Raw genomic sequence first — 25,149 nt, forward strand, 5'->3', positions numbered from 1 at the left:
ATTCTTTACCCCTTACCTGAAGTCCCCCATTACCTTCCCCAAACCCATTCACTCCCCAGACACAGAAACACTCCTAAGCATTCGTCTAAGGCAGGTAGTAAAGAGCAACGAAAAGGGTTATTAATCTTTTTACTACTGAAAATTCCTTTTTAAAGCTCATTTTTTAACCCAAACAAGACTCCAAAACTGGGGGGGCAATGAACAATAATGAAATAATGTGTATGTTATATATGTAATTTTAAAGTCCTGTAGAATGAGGCGATCTGTCAAAACAATCAGACAGCCTCTAAAATTATAGAAACATTATAGCTAGAAAACAGACATCTATCAAGTTTCTAAGTGAACTTCTAAACTCTAAACCACCTTTCCCTGGTTCCATGGAAGAAAACATTTTATTTCAAAATTTCACTTAAAGCTTATTCTGTTGTTGTTGTTGTCGACTACTGCTCTTAACTTCCACCTGAAAAAATATGTTTCTCATTTTAATAAACCCAGCACATTAGGCATCAGCATCTATGGCCACAACTGCCTTCAGTGCTTCCCTTCCTGTTTCAGTCTCCTCACCAGCTTGAAAGTCTCTGTTTCTTCACCCAGCCTGGGCTAATTGTGCCCACAACTCTGCCTCCCCAATTATCTGCTTCCTTCCTGGAACTCAGCTACCTCATCCTCGGCTTCCTGGAAGCTAATCGGAAACCAGGCGGGAGAGATAAGTATAGTGAAAACCATGAGGATCCTCTTGGAGATGATCATCTATCACCTTAGTAATTTTTGCCTGGATGCTCTTGCTACTACTGTAAAATCTACTAAACAAACACAACAACGAAACCAAAGATGCACACACACAAAAGGAAGGAAGTCTTGGGATTCAGAGAGTCGAGGATCCAACACCAGGAAAGGCTGTAGTAATCCACAGGAGGGTGGGCCTGAACGCAGCTAACTTACATTGGAGCAGTTAAGACTGATTTAGCGGGGCACCTGGGTGGCTCAATCAGCTGAGCCTCTGCCTTCAGCTCAGGCCGTGATCCCGGGGTTGTGGGATTAAGCCCCTCATCGAGCCCCAATCAGCGAGAAGCCTGTTTTCTCCAACTCCCCCTGCTTGTGTTCCCTCTCTCACTGTGTCTGTCTCTGTCAAATAAATAAATAAAATCTTAAAAAAAAAAAAAAAGACTGAAGGAGCAATATTGTCATGGTGAAATGATAAAGTGCCTGCTGTGCTTGAAAATACAGAGAAGAAAGTTACACAGTTGGGAGTATGAAGAAAAATAAAAATAAAATAAAGGAGTATGAAGAAAAATAAGCCTTTTTAAAGAAAAAGAGGGATGCCTGGGTGGCTCAGTCGGTTAAACTGCTGCCTTTGGCTCAGATCATGATCCCTCCATCCTGGGATCAAGTCTCTGACAGCCCCCCGGGGCTCCTTGCTCAGTGGGGAGCCTGTCTCCCCCTCTCCCTCTACCCCTCCCCACTGCTTCTGCTCATGCAGCGCTATCAAATAAATAAATAAAAGCTAAAAAAAAAAAAAGAAAAAGAAGCATTTGAACAAAAAAGTGATTAACGACATCAGGAAAAACAAAACTTTATGCAAGAAATTGTAGTAAACTATTGTAGCTACAGATATTATTTACAAGGTCATAATAGTATAAACGTGAACACCCATCTAACAAAATCATATTACTGAACTGGGAGGCTCCCAGGTCTGATATATATATAGGTAATCTAGGAGAAAAGGGTGAAAGGTATTGGTACTATTTATTTATTTATTTGGAATGCTGGGGTGATTTTTATGCACACAAAGACTGTTTACAGATTTCTTTGGAAATTAATATTTTATTTCCTAAAATTGTAAAAACCAAACCTTTAGTCCTTTCTTAAGCTTTCAAGTTTTACTTCCAAAACTTACTATCCTGGGGTGCCTGGGTGGCTCAGTGGGTTTAAGTTTCTCCTTTTGGCTCAGGTCATGATCCCAGAGTCCTGGGATCAAGCCCCCATCGGGCTCTCTGCTCAGCGGGGAGCCAGCTTCCTCCTCTCTCTCTCTCTGCCTGCCTCTCTGCCTACTTGTGATCTCTGTCAAATAAATAAATAAAATCTTAAAAAAAAACTTACTATTCTATTCATAAGCCTAGAAAGTTAGTTTCTTTCTTTCTTTCTTTCTTTTTTAAAGATTTTACCTATTTGAGAGAGAGAGAGAAAGCAAGCATGAGCTGGAGGGGGAGAGAAGGAGAAGCAGACTCCCTGCTGAGCAAGGAGCTCCAGGAGGGGCCTCCATACCAAGACCCTGAGATCATGACCTGAGCTGAAGGCGGATGCTTAATCAACTGAGCCACCCAGGCTTCCCAAGCCTAGAAATTTTATTTTTTAAGATTTATATATTTATTGGGGGGGGGCGAGAGGCAGAGGGAGAAGCAGACTTCACACTGAGCAGGAGCCCCATACAGGCTCAATCTCATGACCCTGAGATCACTATTTAAATGAAAACCAAGAATTCTGAGGCTTAAATGATTGCAACACCCAGGGGTCCCTCCTTTGTTTTTTAACCACTTTGAAGAATAAAGCACAATAAACAATTTACATTAAAATTTATACAATTGGCCAGTTTTGACATCTAAACCACATCTAGTGAAACCATCACTGTAAAGATAATGCACATTTCCATCATCCCCAAATGCCTCTTTCCAATCCCTTTCTCCCTCCATTATCACCCCCAGGCAATTACTTCCTACTTTCTAGAACAATAGATTACTCTGCACATTCTAGGATTTTATATGAATGACAGATCTCTTTTAAACAAAATTACTAATACTATGGGTTTTTTAAAGATTTTATTCATTTATTTGATAGAGAGATCACAAGTAGTCAGAGAGACAGAAGGAGAGAGAGGGGTAAGCAGGCTCCCCACTGAGCAGAGAGCCGGCATGGGCTCTATCCCAGGACCCTGAGATCATGAGCTGAGCCGAAGGCAGAGGCTCAACCCACCGAGCCACCCAGGTGCCCCAATACTACGGTTTTAATTCTCTTAAATATTTCTATACCCAATTCTAAAACTTCAATGAAGTAAAAGATCTCCACACACATACACATAAATGACAATCACATGCATAGAACTGTAAGTATCCTCTTAGGCCAGCTAAGAAACAATGTATTATCCTATATCATCAAAAAGATTTCAGACTAGAGATTTTCATGGAAATACCTCTTGGATTGGGTTCTTGTTGGCAACACTGAGGGGACCTTAAAATTCAATTTATAGTTGCTATATTAGTGAGTCCATAATCTCCAGAGGGGGCATTTATGAAGCCCAGATCCTTGGGTGTCAGTTATACACACACTTAATCATTCTGCCTACTCACAGAAGTTTATAACTCCATCCTGTGATCCTTTGAATGGATTTTGCCCTTCTTTTGCTCTCAATTCATATTCTGCTTAGTTCTCAAGACTTTTGATATTGTCAGACACCGACAAATTCCTCACTCACTTCTTTGGCCTGCAGAACTCCCATAGAGGATACAAGGATGAATTTGAGTTCTGGGGTTCTCTCACTGCTGGGTCTGGGCATAACACCCCAAACTACTGATTCAAGAGCAATATAGCTTTATCTTCCTGAGTAGCAGTCAGTGGGTAATGCTTTAAGCTGGGCCAAAAAACAAAGACACAGAAATATTGTGTTACTTAGAGAATTAGAAAAAAATTTCACTGTGGGCGCCTGGGTGGATCAGTCAGTTAAGCATCTGCCTTCAGCTCAGGTCATGATTCAGGGGAGCCAGACTCGAGTCCCACGTGGAGCTCCCTTCTCAGTGGAGAGCCTGCTTTTCCCTCTTTCTCTGCTGCTTTCCCCGCTTGTGCTCTCTCTCTCTCTCTGTAAGATATACAAAACCTTTAAAAAAAAGGTCTCAATGGATTCAAAAAAGTTTCAATGGATTCCCCTATAGTGTCCAAACCGCATAGACCATTTGCTACTGGGTGTGCTCAGCTGTCTGTGACAGGTTAAGAAAGAAGCTGGAAATGTGATGGCTTCTAGGGAGGGAACTCAGTGGTCAGGGTTCAGGAGGAAGTAGGACTTGCTTTTGCCCTTGAATACCTTTCTCACTCCTTAAGCTTTTACTTTTCCCATGTTTTTCATTAGGTTTTCCATGAAAAAGTCATGCCAACCCCTCAGGAATGCTGGTCCCATTAGAACCGTTGGAAAGCACGTGTCTCCGCACATACCGGTTCGCTTGTCTTAAAGATACTGTCCTGACCCTGGATCTTCCCTACCTCTACGCGGCTGTACGTACGTACGTACGTACGTACACACACACACACACACACCACCACCACCACCACCACCCCCCCGCCCCCCGCGGGAGACCAGCTTTAGGGACAGAGTTCCCACCCGGCGCTCCGCCTCGGGCTCCCAGCGCCTGGGAAAAAGGCGGGTCCCGAAAATAGCCCCTCCTAGACCGCCCAGGTGCTCTACTCAGCCGCGGAAGTTTGGGAGGCGAGGGCTGGAATCCAATGAAAAGGGGAGGGGCTTGCCAAAAGCCCTTGAAATAAGGCCCTGGCCGCGCGGCAACTGCGGCCGCTGGTCCCAACCTCGGCCTTCGGGTTGGCAGCAGCTCAGCTGCTACCAGCCGGGCCTGCTGCAGCATGGCCACTCCCAGACGGTTTCCGACGCTCGTGCAGCTGGAGCAGCGAGAAGGGGCGCTGTTCACGGTGCTCGGTAACCTCACCAAGCGGCCCTACTGGTTTCACTTGGAGTATCTTAAGAGTCCGAAGGCAGTTCACCTCGAGGCGTGGCTGGTGGAAGCGATCTTCGGTGAGTGGGTCCCCGAGGGGTGGCCAATGCGGTCTTTCCCTCTCCTTTCCCCAGGGCAAGCCTCTCCACTGGCTTTAGCCACAATCCAGAGCTGCCTCCCCCCGCGGCCTTCTCTTCCCAAATCCCACCGCTCACAGCCTCTTTGCTTCCTGCGCAGGCCGGGGAGGAGAGCACATCCCGCACGTCGAGTGTGTGTCGCAGACCCTGCTTCACGTTAATAAGTGGGACCCCGAGGGCGAAGCTGAGATCTTGATATTTGGTCGGCCTTATTACCAGAAAGATGTATCCAAAATGATCATGAATTTGGCCGACTATCACCGCCAACTCCGGGCACAAAGTACGGAACGGGAGCAGGCCATGGGTTCCTTGGGGAGGATCCTGATGCTTCCTCGATGAAACTGGGCAGCGGTCTCATCCTCTCAGTCCGTCCAGGAGAGCGATTCCTTCTTGCAAAGGGATCTAGAAGGTCAAATTGACCTGGTACTCTCAAGTTCCGGACCCCAACCCCCAGCCCATATGGATGAATCCTTTTGTGGAAAGAGTATGGGGACATAGGTAAGGTCTCCACACTGTTCTTCCAGGCTCAGAGAAGGTCCCTGTCCAGGACGCAGCGACCCAGCGGTCCCCCGACGCTGCCCGAGAAGCAGCGACCCAGAGCTCCCCGAAGGCTGCCCGGGAGGAGGCGACGCAGCGGTCCCCCGACACCGCCCGCGAGGCGGCAACCCAGCGGTCCCCGAAGGCTGCCCGGGAGGCGGCGACGCAGCGGTCCCCCAAGGCCGCCCGCGAGGCGGCAACCCAGCGGTCCCCGAAGGCTGCCCGGGAGGCGGCGACGCAGCGGTCCCCCAAGGCCGCCTTCGAGGCGGCGACGCAGCGGTCCCCCAAGGCCGCCCGCGAGGCGGCGACGCAGCGGTCCCCCGGCGCAGCCCGCGAGGCGGCCACCCAGAGGTCCCCCGGCGCAGCCCGCGAGGCGTCCACCCAGCGGTCCCCCGGCGCAGCCCGCGAGGCGGCCACCCAGCGGTCCCCCGGCGCAGCCCGCGAGGCGGCCACCCAGCGGTCCCCCGGCGCAGCCCGCGAGGCGGCCACCCAGAGGTCCCCCGGCGCAGCCCGCGAGGCGGCCACCCAGAGGTCCCCCGGCGCAGCCCGCGAGGCGGCCACCCAGCGGTCCCCCGGCGCAGCCCGCGAGGCGGCCACCCAGCGGTCCCCCGGCGCAGCCCGCGAGGCGGCCACCCAGCGGTCCCCGGACGCTACCCAGGGCCGGGTTACCAGCTCATGAAAGCACTTCGGTCCCGGGAGCGGGAGCCAGGCAGCAGGCGCCAGGCAAGGATAGAGTGGAAGACCTCACTGCTGCTAAGTTCTGCTGCTTCTTGTAGAAGCTGGGGAAAGAATGGTGTGGGTAGTTCTTGGTCCCCGCCCCCTTGTTAAATGTTTGCAAACACTGATCTAAAGAGTTCTAATAAAGAATCGAATTTCCCTAATAAAGAGTTGAATTTCTCTAGCGCCTATTAATTGTCAGGTAAAAGGGGAAGGAGAGGCCTTTCCTCCAGCAGCCAGTATCTGCCCTAGGCTGCTCTTCACCTAGACGCAGGTGAGACCTTTTGGTTTTCTAGCCGCCGGAGGCCGCGCTCTTCCTGGCCACCGACTGGTCCTTCCCTCGTGCTCTTTAACCGCAAGAATCTGGTTTTGCCGGTTAAGAGGCTTTTCCACACCATGGAGTCCGTCCTCACTGGAAAATTTAAAAGCCTGTGGTGTTTCTGTTCTGATATGGGATGAGAAAACTTGGTTCCAATCCTATCCACGCGGCTGGATGTTTCGTGGCACTGGAAGCAGCCAGCGACTTCCCAGTTTGTACACGTGACGGCGAGGAAGGGGGAAATTGGGTGAAAGAGCCAGGACTGCCCAGCTGTTGCACTCAAGTCTTGCGAGGGCCGTCCGACCTTCAGCGAGGTTTGCTGCAAGTTAGACACTAGCAGTGCTGTTGTTTCTTCCCTTAGTAACCACAGTAGCCGAGAGTCCTGGAGCAGGATGATAGCCACTCTCTTTGCCACGGTTTTTTTAATTGAAATATATTTGACATATAACATTGTGTAAATTTAAGGTGTACATGTTAATTTGATAGATTTACATATTATAATATGATTGCCTTTGTGGTGATAATTATCATCTCTATCATTTTGGCTTCCAGCTCTATCCTGGCAACTGGGACTGCAGTGCCAGGCTTGCAGAAGGAAGCAAACTGTTAACAGCTGGGTGCTAGGATAAAAACCCCAACACCAGAAATCTTTGTGTTATGAAATTTTCATTTAAAAAGATCAAGGAAACTGGGGCACCTGGGTAGCTCAGTTGGTTAATGGTGTGCCTTAGGCTGAGGTCCTGATCTTCAAGTCCTTGGATCAAGCCCCCAACATGGGGCTCCCTGCCTGGGGGAGGAGGGGCTAGGGAGTGATCTGCTTTTCCCTCTCCCTCTGCCCCCTCATCTTGCATGCTCTTTCTTGCCCTTTCTCAAATAAATAAAACCTTTTTCAAAAATTCAAGGAAATCTAACTTTAAAGACCAAGGGAGTGGAGGGGTATATCTATCATATACCCTTTAGTCACCACTTATAGATGACCACCCCAATTTTTAAAAAGCACTTATAAGGGAAATAAAATGCAAAGCTGAATTTATAATAGTTTTTAAACTATTTTTAGAAGAAGCAAAAAAAAGCCTAGGTGGAGTGAACTTCAAACTTTGAATTTAAAACTCAAAAACAATGCAGAGTCAGTTTTCGTTGAAGCCACATCAGCATAGTATAAAGATTTGATGTTGACGCTTCCCCCCGCCCCTAAGTAGTACCCATATGACCACAACGTCAGGTTTTCTCCTTTACAAGAAAGATTACTGGCAGCAGATACAAGCCACAGGAGTCTATGACTATTCTGAAACACACAGAAATGACCTATACATACACACAGACTAGTCTGAGATGGTTTTGTGAAAGAAGAAAATGGTAAAATGCAGTAACATCCTTGGTGGGAGATCAGAGCCAAGAAAAGAAGGGAGGTTGAACTTGAAATAAAAGCATTTAGGTGTGATGACACATACATAATATTCTTTATGCATATCAAATGTTGGATTTTTTAAAAATCTATTATTTAATCCAGAAGGGGAATATCAGAGTAAATAAAAAACAAATGTTCAAATAAAAAAAAAGACAACCAGGGTGCCTGGGTGGCTCAGTGCATTAAAGCCTCTGCCTTTGGCTCAGGTCATGATCCCAGGGTCCTGGGATCGAGCCCCACATAGGGCTCTCTACTCAGTAGGAAGCCTGCTTTCTCCTCTCTCTCTCTCTCTGCCTGCCTCTCTGCCTACTTGTGATCTCTGTCTGTCAAATAAATAAAATCTTCAAAAAAAAAAAAAAAGACAACCAATTAGACTCCTCTCAAAGCAGGGCATGAAGCAGTGCCACCTGAGTTTTCACCAAGCTCAGGGTCCCCAGAGCAACCCATCTGCTCTTTTCAACCTATTCTCTTACAGGAAATCACTTTTAACAGTTTCACATGTACTTTTACATAATTGCACATATTTTTTTTTTAATTTCAGCAGCCTGATTTTCCTCAGTAAGTGTACACTTTAACCCTTCCCTTACTACTGGTTGATTAGTTTGTTTCCCAAATTTCTCAATTACAAACTGTTGCACTAAATTCCTATTTGTGTCTTCGTATCTATGTTGAAATATTTTTTATTTTTTTAAAAAGATTTTATTAATTTATTTGAGAAACAGAGAATGAGAGTGAGCGAGCATGATCAGCAAACAGGGTCAGAGGGAGAATCACACTCCCCACTGAGCAAGGAGCTCCATGAAGGACTTGATCTGTTACTCCAGGATCATGACCTGAGCCGAAGGCAGTTGCTTAACCAACTGAGCTACCCAGGTGCCCCTCTATGTTGAGATATTTTTTTAAGATTTTGTTTGAGGGGCACCTGGGTGGCTCAGTGGGTTAGGACGCTGCCTTCGGCTTAGTTCATGATCTCAGGGTCCTGGGATTGAGTCCCGCATCGGGCTCTCTGCTCAGCAGGGAGCCTGCTTCCCTCTCTCTCTGCCTACTTGTGATCTCTCTCTGTCAAATAAATAAATAAAATCTTTTTAAAAAAAAAGATTTTATTTGATAGAGAGAGAGAGTGAGAGCACAAGGGCAGGGGGAGTGGAGGCAGAGGAAGAGAGAAGGAGAGAAGAAGCAGACTCCCAGCCCCATGTGAGACTTGATACCACCACCCTGAGATCATGACCTGAGCCAAAGGCAGTCACTTAACCAACTGAGTCACCCAGGCGCCCCTATGTTGGAATATTTCTATAGAAATCTTCCTAGAAATGGAATTGCTGGGTTAAAGAATGAACACCTTTAAAACTGTGGCTCATTCGTTTAAGTGTCTAACCTCAGACCTGGTCTTGATCTTGATCTTATTTATTTATGAATAAAATTGTTATATTGCCAAACTGCCCTACAAAATGGCCATACAGATTTATTTTCCCATTATAAGATATGAAAGTTATTTTCACTAAACTTACTCAAATTCAATGTTACCAATCTATTTTATGTCCACATCAGTCACTTTTCTATTTTTTTCAATACCTATCCCACTGTTTAAACTATCTAGCTTTATAGAATGTTTTAATATTTGAAAGGCCAAGCTTACTCTCACTGTTCAATTGGCAGTCTTGGTCATTTGTTTTCCAGATGAAGCTAGTTATTTATTTTTTAATTTCAGTTAATATATAGTGCAATGTTGGTTTTAGGAGAATTCAGTCATTTATTACTTATATACAACATCCGGTGCTCATCACAAGTGCCCTCCTTAATACCCATCATCCATCCAGCCAATTCCCCATCCCCACTCAACCCTTAATTTGTTCTCTATTATTAAGAGTCTCTTATGGTTTGCTTCCCTCCACATATGTTCATCAGTTTTGTTTCTTAAATTCCACATGTCAGTGAGATCATATGTCAGTCAGCCTCTGTACTGATGTTGTCTGCTTAGCATAACACACTCTAATTCCATTCATGTTTCTGCAAATGGCAAGATTCCAACCTGTTTGAAGGTTGAGTAATACTCCATTCTGTATATATTCATCTGTCAATGGACATTTGGGCCCTTTCCATATTTTGGCTATTGTTGGTAATGTTGCTATAAACATTGGGGTGCATGCATTCCTTCAAATCTGTATTTTTGTATCCTTTGGGTAAATACCTAGTAGTGCAATTGCAGGATCACAGGGTAATTCTATTTTTAACTTTTTGGGGAACCTCCATACTGTTTTCCAGAGTGGCTACATCAGTTTGCATTCCCACCAACAGTGGAAGAGGGTTTGCCTTTCTCTGCATCCTCACCAATACCTGTTGTTTGTGTGTGTTGTTAATTTAGCCATATGAGGTGGTATCTCATTGTGGTTTTCATTTGCATTTCCCTGATGATGAGTGATGTTGAGGATCTTTTCATGTGTCTGTTGGCCATCTGGATATTTTCTTTGGAAAACTGCCTATTCATGTCTTCTGTCCATTTCTTGAGTAGATTATGTGTTTTTAAGGTATTGATTTTGAGAACGTCTTTATAAATTTTAGATACTAACCCTTTATCAGAAATGTCATTTGCAAATATCTTCTCCCATTTCATAGGCTGCCTCTTAGCTTTGTTGACTGTTTCCTTCTCTGTGAAGCTTTTTATCCTGAAGTCCCAACAGTTCATTTTTGCTTTTTATCTCCCTAACCTTTGGCAACATGTTTAGTAAGAAGTTGCTATGGCCAAGGTCAAAGAGGTTGCTGCCTGTATTCTCCTGTGGGATTTCAATGGTTTCCTGTCTCACATTTAGGCCTTTCATTCATTTCAAATTTATTTTTGTGTATGGTGTAAGACAGTGGGGTCCGGTTTCATCTGCATTTTGCTGTCCAGTTTTCCCAACACCATTTGTTGAAGAGACTGTCTTTTTTCCATTGAATGTTCTTTCCTACAGATGAAATAACTTACTAAAAAACTTAGAAAATTGGTTGAGGGAAAAGGTGTATACTTCCAAAACACTGGGTTTATCAAGGTACACTAGAGTGCTCATTTCATTCTTTTTTTTTTTAAGATTTTATTTATTTGACAGAGATCACAAGTAGGCAGAGAGGCAGGTAGAGAGAGAGAGAGGAAGGGAAGCAGGCTCCCCGCTGAGCAGAGAGCCCAATGCGGGGCTCGATCCCAGGACTCTGAGATCATGACCTGAGCCAAAGGCAGAGGCTTTAACCCACTGAGCCACCCAGGTGCCCCTCATTTCATTCTTTAAACTATATGTATATTATATTTGCATGAAAGAGTGTATTTTAGGTGGTAAATTAGATGGGAAAACACTCTTTGAAAACTGAGACCCAAGGCAGTCAGTGAAAAGGCTGTCAAGGAACAAAAGCAAAACTGCAGAAGTCTGGAAACAATGGCATTTGTTTGTATATTTTGCAGGGAAACCTACTGAAGGCTAGTAAAGAGATCAGTCTACAATTTTTGAATAGGTTGACTAGAGGTATCGAAGAAAAGAGTTAATTTTTGATAGAATCTGTAGAAAACTTTTGAGTCTAGCTGTGGGTCACACATGGTAGCCTATCTCAGGATCTTCCTGCAGCTCTGCTTTAGTTAAGCCGGCTTGGCACTACTTATCAGAATCTCTCAATTTCCCACTTTTAAAAAAAAAGATTTTATTTATTTATTTATTTGACAGAGAGAGAGAGAGAGAGATCACAAGCAGGCAGTCAGAGAAGAGAGAGGAAAGCAGGCTCCCTGAGGGAGCCTGATATGGGCTCGATCCAGAACCCTGGGATCATGATCTGAGCCAAACGCAGAGGTTGAACCCTCTGAGCCACCCAGGCGCCCCTCAATTTCCCACTTTTGATCAAAACGAGGCTTTTTTAAACATCACTAAGAGTGGGACAAACAAAACATGTGCCTCATGACTTATCTAGTATTTTTGCTAAAAATACATAATCTAGAGCTCACATGAGGAAACATCAAAACAAAAGCAGGATTTATAAGTGAAAGAGAAAACTGAAGATTGTCTGAGAGCGGTGAACCCTGCTCACACATTTCGGAGGCAGGATAAACTGGCTGACAGCAAGTAGTTTAGCCTGGACAGTGTCTTTGAGTGAACTCACTAAAGGTATGAAAGAATACAATTTCAGTTGTTTATGGATTCTCCGGAAAACCTTGAGAATTTACCTGTGGAGCATATGTAACAGACTGTCTCTGTTATGTCTGCCTATATACTTCCGTTAGTAACTTAAACGTAGTTAATACATAGCTGCACTATTTACCTCATCAGAATTTTTCACTAGATAGCCAGGAAAAACCTTATTTACAGCCTTCCTAGGTCCTTCTGAAGCACCTATATAATCAGGCTTTAAGAAGAACTCTAGGGCACCTGGGTGGCTCAGTTGGTTAAGTGACTGCCTTCGGCTCAGGTCATGATCCCCGAGTCCCAGAATTGAGTCCCACGTCGGGCTCCCAGCTCCAAGGGGAGTCTCCTTCTCCCTCTGACCTTCTCCCCTCTCGTGTTCTCTCTCACTGTCTCTCTCTCAAATAAGTAAATAAAAAATTAAAAAAAAAGAAAAAGAAGAACTCTAATGTTACAGTATCTCCCCCCTTAAATAGTGGTTGTGACTCTACATTGGAACTGCATTCATTTTTTTTTTAAGATTTTTATTTATTTGAGAGCGAATATGAGATTGAGAGTGAGAGCAAGCACACGAGCAGTGGGGAGGGGCAGAGAGAGAGAGAGAGAGGGAGAAGCAGACTCCCCACTGAGTAGGGAGCCTGATGTGGGACTCAATCCCAGGACCCTGAGATCATGACCTGAGCCAAAGGCAGACGCTTAACTGACTGAGCCACCAGGTGCTCCTACATTAGGGTTTTTTTTTTTTTTAAAGATTTTATTTATTTATTTGACAGACAGAGATTACAAGTAGACAGAGAGCAGGCAGAGAGAGAGGGAAGCAGGCTCCCTGCTGAGCAGAGAGCCCGATGCGGGACTCGATCCCAGGACCCTGAGATCATGACCCGAGCCGAAGGCAGCGGCTTAACCCACTGAGCCACCCAGGCGCCCCTCCTACATTAGGTTTTTAGATTAATCTGAGAACTGACCACATCTATCAACACTTGGACTTTGCTACCTGAGAAGGTTGTGTCTCTGCGTATTCAGTTGTTATTCCTTCCTCCTTCCTTCCCACTCCTCCTTCAAGTGCCACTGATTTTAGGCTTTGTCTTTTTTGTTTTGTTTTGTTTAGTCACAGATATGCCAATTAAAAGAATAAAGTTTCTAATTTTCTCAGAAATAAACTTTCATTAATCTGAAGTAGAATAGATTAGGATTTTTTATAACCCCTAAGGTAACACTAAAAAATATTTTTAAAAAGTTATTTAAATGGCATAAAAAGTATACTTATACAACACAAGATGGAGGGAAAAAACCCAAAGACATAGGAAACAAATACCAAAATGGCAGACATAAGCCAAATCACATTGATAATTACATTAAATTGAAGTGGACTAAATCCTGCAATCAAAACTCAGAGATATTTCAACTAGAGAAGCCAGGCTCAAAAGGCTACATTTTATATTATTCTATTTATACCAAACATTCAAAGAAGGCAATTTTGCAGAGACAGAAAGCAGACTGGTTGTGTGAGGTTAGAGACAGTGATAACTGACTACAAATGGGCACAAGGGAATTTTCTGGAGTGAAGGAAATGTTCAAAAACTGCTCTGTGGTGATAATGGCACAACTTATAAATTTACTAAAGAAAACTGAGTTGTTCATTCACATTTTATAGTATGTAAATTGTGACCAATTAAGCAACTAATTTTTTTTAAATTGAGTACAATAGCACTAATACCCAAATTCTCCAAAATGAAAATTTTGACAGTTGACAAAGATGTAATTAGAAGTCTCATACATTGCTAGAAGGAATGTAAATTGGTTCGATCACCTTGGCGATTTGAACTTGTGCACATCCTATAATCCAGCAACACCAAACCTAGATCTATACTCAATAGAAATGCATAGATGCGTGCACCAAGTCATATACAAGAATTTTCAGAGTAGCACTTTCATTCTAAGCCCAAAAAGGAAACAACCAAAATGTACACTGACAGAATAGAAAACTCAATTATGGTTTACTCAAACAATACTCATAGCATAGATAAATCTTACAATAATTCCATTTATATTTAAGTCAGAATAATAGTTATCCTTGGGGAGGGTGCAAATGGAGGCTCCTGGAGTACTGGTAGTTTCTTCTCTGGGTGCTAGCTAAATGAATGTGTTCCCTTTATTTCATTTGATGGATCTTTTCACACTTTGAATGTGTGTGTTTTTGTATGAATGCTATGCATCAATAAAATGTTTACTGATATAATAGAAAAAATAAAATATTAGAAAAACATTTGGAGTAATGGAAAGCTACTTGAAGGTAACATATGGGCAGTGAAATTTTTGAGTAATTAATACTTTATATATTACCTTATTTGTTTTTAAATATTGAGCATGTAAGTACATTTTTCATCAGAAAAGTCAATAATGGGACACCTGGGTGGCTCAGGTGGTTAAATGTCTGCCTTCAGCTCAGGTCATGATCCGAGAGTCCCGGGATGGAATCCCGCCTGCATGAATCTGGCTCCTTGCTCAGTGGGGAGCCTGCTTCTCTCTCCGCCTGCTCTCTCTGTCTGAAAAAATAAAATCCAAGAAAGAAAAGAAAAGAAAGGAAAAAAAAAAAAAGAAAGAAAGAAAGAAAAGAAAAGGGAAGGGAAAGGAAAAGAAAAATTAGTAACTCTGAGACGGTGTTCTGAACAAAAGATTCACAACAGCTGTGTTTCAGTTTTGATAAAGAAAGGATACTTTATTACAGAAACCTAATAGAAACAGGAGAGGAAAGGAATCTACACAGAGATGAAGCTCATAGTAGGCAATAAGTGAAAATAAGGCAAAGTTACATCAAATCGAGTACTTTTACATCCAGCCTCATCAGCCCGGGAAACCGAGTGGAAACAGCCAGGCTGGAGTCCTGAAAGCGAGGCCTGGGTGGAGGGTCCTCCCCTCGGGGGAGACTTCCAACTGACCATCCCCACAAGGGCCATTATTATAGGGCAAATCACAGGGTTTGAAATGAAGCATTTGTTCGCCTACATGCAGTTTGGAGCAAGGTGCATTTCCAAGTTATCATGTTTCTATATTTTCAAGGAACCTGGGCTGTGTATCTGCCTCCCTTCCCGGATTCCATTCTGGGGGGCCAGCCGAGCCTGGAGCAGGAAGGGATGTGAGATAAGATTTGTAGCTCTGGGAGCCTGGGTGGCTCAGTTGGTTAAGCAACTGCTTTCAGCTCAGGTCATGATCCTGGAGTCCTGGGATGAGTCCCACATGGGGCTCCCTGCTCAGTGGGGAGTCTGCGTCTCCCTCTGACCCTCTCCCCTCTCATGCTTTCCCTCTCTCTCTCAAGTAAATAAATAAAATATTTTTAAAAAAATTAAAAAAAAAAAAAAAGATTTGTAGCTCCTGGCATCCAGCACAGAAGGGCCAGTTCTGACGTGGAGGCCAGATAATATAGTTTAAACAATCAGACTCCCAAGGTTATTCATGCAGCACAAGTCTCACAAACAACTTTCCTTAGCCTGCCTGTGTATATGCATGTCCAGGTGGTCGGTTATGTGGGACAGATCACAACAACATTTATCCATGCGGAACAGATGGGCATCATGGAGGCATACAAGCAGGTCCAAAAGGAGCCCCTGAAGCTGAAAAGCATGGCAGAGCTTGGCATGACCAAGCGGAGGAAGAAATAGATGGAAAAAGGTAAAAAAATTCCTGGAAACAATGGGAATGAGCAAAAGGGACGAACAAAAAGGAGGAGAAGCAGCACAGCCTGGACAAGCAGACCCACCTTCAGGCAGCCTTTGAGAAGATGCAGGAGAAGCGGCAAATGGAAAGGATCCTGAAGCATCCAAAACCCACAATCAGAGAGTGGAAGACTTCAACTGACCCCTGGACACTCTCATGGAGCACCCCGACATTCCCAAAATCAGCTGAAAGGAGCTGCCTCCCCATCCAGGGTATCACGGGGAAGTGGAAGGCAAAGTTGGGGTTATGTTTGTGCCTTTGGTATTTTCTGCTGAGAATGTGCTTTCCAAAGCAGTGTGCCCTCTTTCTGGAACTGAAACTGATCTGGAACTGAAAAAAATAAGATGGTCCTTCTGCTCTATTTTGGTTTCTGGATAGCACATAGAAGACAAATCTTTTTAGTTTGGACTGGAAATTCTTTAAAGTTTATCCAAAGATTAAGGTTATTTCTGTATGTCATAGAAAAGTGTTTTTACTCCCAAGTTGCATCTACCCCTGACAGCCAGCCAGCTATCTTTCCCGGGATGAAATGGACTCCAGAGGATCAGAAGCTAATGCCAGCCTGGCCTGCAACTTGCGGATCCCCATAGGGCCCTGAGTGAGCTATCCTTCCAAGTTCCCTCTAGCTTGGGGCTTATGCTGTGCTCTCCAGGGTGGAGGGAAGCTATCTGTACCTTCATGGCCTTCAGAATGCCTTCTCAGCTACCTAATTTGTGAGACAATACAGCCTGGGAGGCAGAACAACTGCAAAGGTAGGGATGGAATGTATGCTTCCTCCCATGTCTGAGGCTGTAGCCAGCATACTGCTTTTCCCCCAGGGTCCTCCATTCCAGATATGTCCAGAGGGTGTTCCCATGGATCAAGCACAGCAGTCTTTGTAATGGAACCCAGACATAGCCTGCCTCACTTCCCTCAATCCTAGAGTCCAAGCAGCACTTGTATTTGTTCAGAGTTGGCATATAACATGTAGCCTACTTGGCATTTCTGGCCTAAGGCACCTCAGGGGTGATGGGACCAGGGCAGAGCCCCAGCACAGACAGACATGGGTACAGTCAAAGGGAAGGACCCAGGTGCTGGTGCTGGAGAGCCATGATCTTTGAGAACCTACGGGATGAGAAGCAAATTGCATATACTAGTGGGAAAAAGTTTCTGTGATATAGTGAAAGAATAACAAAGTCAAGAGACAAAAGCCAAGTGTTGGGTTTGAGGCTGTCACATGTAAACAAAATAAAGCAAAAAACAGTTATTTAAAAAAAGGAAAGTCAATAATGCTATTTTTATTTTGGATGTAGGACTAATAAATAGCTTTATTCTAGTGACTTGTTACAAGAAACAGTCTTGTGCCTCAATAGAACAAATACTGTTCATTCTTTACAGTTAAGAGGTTTATTCCAATTTCTCTTAAAAAGAAATAAAAACTATGAGAAATGAGTCTGAATTCGGGTGTGGAGAAAAATAAGCCAGTGGGAAAGTATAAAGGGTTTGAATCCTGAAATCAATGCTTTGGTTCAAATCTCACCCATCCATCCCCACATCCCAGCTCTGTGACCTTAGCAAGCTAATCATGTCCTATTTTGATGCTTGGCATAGTGCCTGGTATGTGATACAAACTGATAACTAGCTAACATTACCCTCAAATTCTGAAAAGTAGAATGACAGCACTACTCTGTTTTTTAAGAAGTTATGAAAGGGGACACCTGAGTGGCTCAGTTGGTTAAGCATCTGCCTTTGGCTCAGGTCATGATCTCAGGGTCCTGGGAGCAAGTCCTGCATTGGGCTCCCTGCTCAGTGGGTAGCCTGCTTCTCCTTCTGCCTGCTGCTCCCCCTGCTTGTGTGTTCACTCTCTCTCTCTCTCTGACAAATAAATAAACGAAATCTTTTTTTTTTTAAGTTATGAAGGTAGTAAAAATGCTGTATCAGCACATAGTGAAACAGAACACAGAAAAACTATACTAAATGTTTGAGTTTGCTAGGGCTGCCATAACAAAGTAACAGACTAGGAGGCTGAAACAACAGATATTTATTTTCTCAAAGATCTGGAGCTGAAAGTTCAAAATCAAGGTGTCAGCAGGGCTGATTTCTTCTGAGGCCTCTCTCCTTAGCTGGCAGATGGCTGCCATCCTACTGTCTCCTTACATGGTCTTCTCTGTGTACTCACCTATCTGTGTACATATTTCTTCTACCCATAAAGACCCCAGTCATATTCAAGAAGGGCCCACCCTTAGGACTTCATTTCATTTTAATTATCTCTTTAAAGGCCTCTCCAAATACAGTCACATCCTGAGGAACTAGGGGCTAGGGTTTCAACATGTTACTGCACATAAAGGATGAAAACATGTAAGATCACTTAGTAATTTAATTCTGGATAATTTTTAGAATTAGAATGTTTTAAGCATAACAGTAAAACAATGTTCAATGGCTTTGTGGATTTCCCACTAGAAATAACATGTAGGAATATTTTTATCAAATTTCTGCAAGAGGAGAAAAAGCAAGAGTACCTAAACCTAAAAGTAATGGGTTGGGAAAAGGGGAAATCACACAGAAAACAATATTAGTTTAATTGCATGCAGTGAAAAATTTTCATATGCAAAATTTTGAGAAGGAAAGGGGTAGAAAATACCAGTTATAACGGACTATTATTTGTTACAAAAGCTTGCATGGATGATAAAATCCATATCCTCAGAGTTAAAGAATATAGGACTGAATAAAGAAAAATGTAGAAGCATTTTATAAAAATGTGAAGCAAAGTAGGAAAACGTTCAATATCACTTATAATCAAAACAGCACATTTTAAAAGACTTGTGCAAGGCACCTGGGTGGCTCAGTCGGTTAAGCCTCCTACTCTTGATTTCGGGTCGTTATATCAGGGTAGTGGGATCCAGCCCCACATCTGAGCAGTTCTAGTCTGCTTGGGATTCATTCTCTCTCCCTCTGCCCTTGCCCCCTGCCCACTTGTGCACAGCTCTAAATAAATAAATAAATAAATAAATAAGTAAAATCTTTAAAATTAAAAGACTTGTGTGTGTTTACAACCCTTGTAAACAGCTAGAATCCATCATGCATAAGGATGAAGAAACTTCATGAGTTAAATCAATTCCAACTGTGCTGAAGCCACAGAGCTCTTGACAATCTCTCTCCCAAGAATCCTACTTCCTGAAAGTGGAGGCGGCAAGAGGTTGGGTTGTCTTGCACAAATTGGTCATAGCATGGTAATGGGTAATGGAGAAACAGCCCAGTTCATGCAGGGCACCTGTGCAGGCCTCAGAAGAAAATGAGACAGCTGGCTTGGTGGCAGGATGCCTTCCAACAGCCAAGATGCCAAGGAACCTGGTTGTTCTCTGGTGAATTACAATGCTAAAAGAAGAAATAACCGATTGCCTCAGCTTTCATGTTGGAGCACCCATCCATGAGCAGGGAGGAAGCCTCCACTCCAAGAAGAAAATGCACAGAGGTGCTATCCAGAGGCCAAGCCACCAACTAGAAAGTGAGAGCCTCAGAGGAGAAGCATTGGTATTACCTATGAGCTTATTAGAAATGCAAATTCACAGGCCTGTTCTTGAGGGCCTGACTCCGGCCATAAAATCATAAAAGGGTTAGTAGATTCAAAGAGATAGAGACAAAGGAAAAAAAAATAAATAAAACCACTACCTATCAGCCTATTACCCACCCCACACATCAAGACATGAATGAACAGAATCCATCTTTCATATATTTGCTTAAATTTAAGTGAGCAAAGATCGTTATGTCAAGGGACAAAAAGGAAATTCATTTCTTTACTAGAATGGGACTACAAACTCACTTTTGCATCAAAATAAAGCAAGACACAGGAAAAAAAGAATGTTGAGATGTATGGATACATGCTTCTCTTGAACTTAATCGCAGAAGCAGGACCGTTTCTCACAATGCTCCTGAAAATACTTATGCAACAGGATGCTCCGGAGTCTGGGGCTCTGATGCACGTGCCTTCAAGAATTCCTCAAGTTGTTTCATCTTCTCAGCTGAATAAGGAAAAATGCTTTCTGTTCCAGACTACTTCATCATTGAGGGGAGTATAGAGGAGGAGGGGAGGTCCTACCAGCATCACTTCTCAGGTGGAGGCTCTGAACCTGAGATCTGGAAATAGTGGTGAAACCAGGCTGCATGGGCAGTGACGGGCCAGAATGTGTTAGATCTCAGTTTACTTTCCCAGGGTCCCACTTGGGACTCTTCTCACAAAGGGACGCCCAGGGGCTGCACACAGAACACTAGAGTTAGGAAACTGAAAAAAGTTTTGGTAAGGTAATAAAGGAAGAAAGCCTGGTACAGCCAGGTGGTTCCCCAGCGGTTCCCTCCCCATGCAGGATTTTAGAGACCCTCACCTCGGGCACGAAGTTTCTGGTGCCAGGATGCCAGGCTCAAGAGCACATTCTTCACCCGATTTTGTACACGGGGCCGTCCGAAGATGGTGATTTCAACTAAGTCCCCAGAGTTAACTATGTCCACCGTCAGCAGGACTTGGCTCATCCACTCCATTTCTGGAATTACGGCTCGGTCTGGGCCTACACAGAAAAAGAGAGACTCTGAGAGGAAGCATGGTCCAAGGTGAGTAGGAGCTAAATTTGAATGTTGGCCAGAGAAGGGAAGAGCTGGAAGGTGGGCATCGTGGCGTCCTGTGTGCTCCGCCAACCCGGCAGAGCCTGTTGAGAGTGGCTCTGCGGGGTCTCTCTCCTCTTGGACTGTAGGGGTCATACCACCAGCACCCCTGGGCTGGCTCACCGAAGATCGAGTCAGCCAGCCACGCCTCCAGGTAAAACACCAGTGGGTCTCTCAGTTCCTGCACAGGAAACCACCACGGCCGGGTGCGAATCCGCGGTGCTGGAAGTGGTGACCTGAGCAGTCTGTTCAGGGACTGGGCGGGCGTCCATTCGTCCCCCTGGGCCTTAGCAGCGCCTGCGTCGTCAACCATGCTAGGTCCAGCAGCCCAAGCAGAGCAAGGGCCAGGTAGCGCCAGCGGAAGTCCAGTGAGGCGCGAAGGCTGTGCCCCCTTTTACGGTTTCCGGCCAGCCCCGCCTCTTCCTGCGGCTCCTCGTCGTGCGTTCCGGGTGAGCCGACCCAATGGACAAATAACAACATCAAAATATATGTCACAGATAGGAAAAATGGTTAAAACGGAGAAAATAAACTAGTAAAGAGATATTTAACAGGTCACAAGCAAGGAGCAATCATGCAGAAAAAGAATATAATAAAACCCTAATAGTCCTGAATATAGGACATTTTCCTAATGTTTAGGAGCATTTACAAACAGTAATTATATACTGGTTCCCTCAGATGGATGGATGGATAGATGGATGGATGGATAGATAAGGAGGCTTTATATCACACGACTAAATAATAGTCAAATAAAGTAAGAAACGAAAATCATGACTGATAGTCTGTTTAGAATATAAGAATAATTTACAAAGTCCATTTCAAAAAATTATGGAAAATGTATATTCAGAAAAATCTAGTTTTCAATCCGATCTTGTTTATCCTGTCTTCTCCCCAATATAGTTAACTATTATCCATTTTTGGATTATCCCTCCATTGAACCAAATGTAGATACAAGTATCTGGGAATTTTTACTTTTACTTCTTTGTAATATTACATGTATTTTATTGTATTCCTTTCCCACCAATTTTTTGTTTTGAAAAAAGTATGGGAAATGTATGAGAAAATTGTAAGAATATTAAATTTACATTCTGTACTTTTCAGTTTTACCAGTTAACATTTTCTTTCATTTCTTTTATCTCTACCTTCATATAGTTTTTCATGAACTGTTTATAAGTTGCAAACATCGTGACACTCTATTCCAAGTCTTTCAACATTATCTCCTAACAAAGATATTCTCTTACATCACCATATAAAATTCATCCAAAAATATAACATTGATTCAATACTCTTGTCTATTATATAGTTCAATTTCAATTCCCCAATTTTTCCAATAATGTACTTTATAGCTAATTTTTAAAAATCTACAGTCCAATCAAGGAGCATGCACTGCATTTACTTATGTCTCTATTCTCCTTTAATCTAGATTCACTATCTGTTATTTAATTTAATCTTTAATGACACTGACATTTTAAAAATTTTTAAATTTTGTATTATGGAAAATTCTAAACATATAGAAAACGTATCTGGCCATTGTTCACTTATATATTCAGTCTCTCAGTTCCCACTTTTGGCCATTCTCTCATTCTTGAGGTGTTGACAAGTTCCGGGAAAACTAGAGATCCAGATCTTCACTTTTTGGAGAGCCTTCTGTTGTCTTCATAATCCATTATATTGCAAGATCTTGCTGCCTTCTTTGTTCATGGATCATCTTGGAGATCATCTGGTGAGAGTGTGACTGTGTAGAAGCATAGGACTCTGGATAGAAGGTGTCAAAAGAAAATTCAGAAAACTTTACATGAGACAAATATTTTGAGTGGGAGACAAACTGTTGGGAAATAGGGAGACTTCCAAACCATAAGTGACTTGAAGCTCTGTTTATATAAAGCATAAATGAAAGCACCTTGTTTTCTGTTGTGATTGACTCCTAGAAATACATTCCTTTTAGGATAGTAGTACCACGTAAGCTTACCTGTTTGTACCTGATTAGCTAGGAAGCTACAAGCTTATGTTGACATGAAAAAAGCTTGGGTTTTGTTTCAGATCAGAGTCAGAATTTTAGGGAAATCAGAGTAGCTTTCAGTTTGGGTGACGCGATGATGAGTGTTTGATGTAGAGGTGTATTGAAACTGTGGCCTACTTTAACACATACAGTAGATCAACATGGGGCTCTTATGACAAAACCAAGAACAATAGGGTGCCTGGGTGGCTCAGTGGGTTAAGCCTCTGCCTTCGGTTCAGGTCATGATCTCAGGGTCCTGGGATTGAGCCCCGCATAGGGCTCTCTGTTCAGCAGGGAGCCTGCTTTGCCCTCTCTGTCTGCCTGCCTCTCTGCCTGCTTGTGATCTCTGTCTGTCAAATAAATAAATAAAATCTTTTTCTTTTTAAAGAACAATTAATAGTCCCTGTAAAATACTTTAGAATCAGGAATCTTAACTGTCCCACACAGGCCAAGAGAATGAATCCTGGAGATCATGAGCTTGTCTGGCTCACTCATGCAAAATTGCGTGAAATGACTTTTTACAGTTATTGGTAACCTAGGAAATGAGGAAAAAAGGAGCTCAGCTCAGCAGGGAGCGAGAACTGAGCGCCCTGGTGTCGGAGTACCCAGTTAAAGCTACAAGCCAAAAAGGAAAGAGTTAAACCTTTAATCACTTATTGCAGTTGTATAAGCAAGAGGCAAAAAGCAGAGGAAGCACTGCCTCTGTCAGTTCCATTTCCCTCACGGAATGTGGTCAGGTCCATAAACCTGGACATAGGTGTTTCACAGTTGAGGGAAAACAAAAAGCTCTGGCGGTTTTATGGATCCTGCGGTGGGTGGGGACAGAGGAGATAAGAAAGAAGGAAGGGCTCAGAGTGGGAAAGTAGTAGCTACTGAGTTAGAGTGATGAAAAATTTCTTCATGGTTTCCTCCTCTTTCCTCTCACTTCCCCTTCAACTCCTACAGAAAAAGACCTCTGACTGGCCTTGGATAGAGACCTAAGAATGGAAATATTCAAAAGAGCTTGATGGGTCTGGAAGGGCCCGGAGTCCCTGACTGCAACTCCCTGCAGAGACTTCGATGCATTGGCTGCACATTCTCAGAAAGGAATCTTTTATCAGTTGACTTCTTTTGGTGGAATATATTCTCCTCTTCCTGGAAGGTAAATGTGTTGACAGTTCAGATGCCCAAAAATGTTTTAAAATTCTCCATCTGTCCGTAGTTTGGTTGGGTTATATCCTGAATTTTAAATAATTTTCCTTTAAATATTTAAGGGAATTCTTTATTGTCTTCTGGCCTCTAACATTGCTAGAGAACTGAGATGCCATTCTGATTTTCATTCCTTTTTTTTTAGGACTATCTTTTAGAACAGGTTTAGGTCCACAGCAAAATTGAGCTGTGAGTTCCCATATACCACTTTCCACCTTCACACAACACAGCCTCTCCACGAGCAACATTTTACTCCAGAGTGGTACATTTGTTAACAATCAGTGAACCCACAACGACATATCACCCAAAGTCCATAGTTTACATTATTGTTCGCTCGTGTACATCCTATGGGTTTTAACAAACGTATAATATCCACCATTACAATATTACACAGAATAGGTTCCCATTCTTTTTGCATGTCATTTTCTTGTTCTGTCTCTGTCTGTAGTATTTTGGACCTTTTTTTTGTCCTTTAGTGTTCTGATGAAGTGTAATTTTTTCTGTGTATTTTTCTTTTATCCATTGTGTTTACCGGTCAGTGTGCCTTCAGTGTGTCTTCTCTCAGTTCTGGGAAAGTCTTTGAACTATTTTTTTTTTAAGATTTTATTTATTTGAGGGGTGTCTGGGTGGCTCAGTGGGTTAAAGCCTCTGCTTTCGACTCAAGTCATGATCCCAGGGTCCTGGGATCGAGCCCCGAATTGGGCTCTCTGCTCAGCAGGGAGCCTGCTTCCTCCTCTCTCTCTGCCTGCCTCTCTGCCTACTTGTGATCTCTGTCTGTCAAATAAATAAATAAAATCTTAAAAAAAAAAGATTTTATTTATTTTAGAGAGAGACAGAGAGCATGAACAGGGGAGGGGCAGGAGAGGGACAAAAATAGACTCCCCACTCAGCATGGAGCCTAGTGCAGGTGGATGCCAGGACCCTGACATCTTAACCTGAGCCAAAGTCAGACACCTAATGGACTGAGCCACCCAGGTGCCCCTTTTTGAACTATTTCTTTGACAGTTTCCTCCTCAACATTTTCTCTCTTATTTTCTGAAATCTCTGTTAATTGATTGCAACATTCTACAGTGGATCTTCTAGACTCTTCCCATATTTTTCTTATACTTACTTTCCTACTTCATAACCCTCTTTTAGTCTTTGAATATTATTTTTATAATGTTCTTATTTCATGAATTTAATGTCTTTCAGATGATATTAATGCCTTTGCAAGTTTTCTTCTGTTTACTACATTGCTTCTGTTTTCAGATTCCTTTTTATCTTTTGTCTCTTAAGTTAGAGATTTTCTTGGAACATTGCTCATTATACATGGCTGTTCCTGTGTAAGAGTCAATCTCTTAAAAAAAAAAAAACCTGATTGGCAGCTTTGTGACCAGGGGTTTACTCAAGGGCTTTATTGTAAATTAAACTGTCTCAACAGTTTGTAAACTTTAGCTACAACAAAATCACCTGGAGGGCAAGTTAAAACACACATTACTGCCCCACCACCAACTCCCAATCTCCAGAGTGGGGAGCTGTTCCTAAGGATTGCTCATCACTTAGGAAACAGTAGGCAAGCCTTTCCTCCTCAGTTTCAGGGTTTTGTGTTTGTGTTTTCTTGAACTAATCAGTTTCACCTGAGAGGAATTACCACTTTTCTGCCTGGAAGGTGTAACC

At 43.2% G+C, this 25,149-nt stretch overlaps 2 protein-coding genes and 1 pseudogene across 3 annotated transcripts; 2 read left to right on the plus strand and 1 right to left on the minus strand.

Moving 5' to 3' along the window:
* Positions 1–4,620: 4,620 nt before the first annotated feature.
* KHDC3L (KH domain containing 3 like, subcortical maternal complex member) lies at positions 4,621–6,062 on the plus strand (the record flags this gene model as incomplete). The annotated part of the gene is made up of 3 exons (XM_080805927.1): positions 4,621–4,789; positions 4,947–5,126; positions 5,371–6,062. The coding sequence occupies 3 exons, from the start codon at positions 4,621–4,623 to the stop codon at positions 6,060–6,062; spliced, it is 1,041 nt and encodes a 346-aa protein (XP_080662053.1).
* A 9,473-nt stretch (positions 6,063–15,535) lies between these two features.
* Positions 15,536–15,866, plus strand: LOC308344372 (protein FAM32A-like; annotated as a pseudogene). Its single transcript has one exon. The product of its transcript is annotated as a protein FAM32A-like (transcript).
* Positions 15,867–19,595: 3,729 nt separating this feature from the next.
* OOEP (oocyte expressed protein) lies at positions 19,596–20,622 on the minus strand (the record flags this gene model as incomplete). The annotated part of the gene is made up of 3 exons (XM_080806170.1): positions 19,596–19,675; positions 20,036–20,215; positions 20,433–20,622. The coding sequence occupies 3 exons, from the start codon at positions 20,620–20,622 to the stop codon at positions 19,596–19,598; spliced, it is 450 nt and encodes a 149-aa protein (XP_080662296.1).
* Positions 20,623–25,149: the final 4,527 nt, after the last annotated feature.

Source organism: Martes martes, assembly GCF_963455335.1.
Source record: "Martes martes genome assembly, chromosome: 6".
Taxonomy (NCBI): domain Eukaryota; kingdom Metazoa; phylum Chordata; class Mammalia; order Carnivora; family Mustelidae; genus Martes; species Martes martes.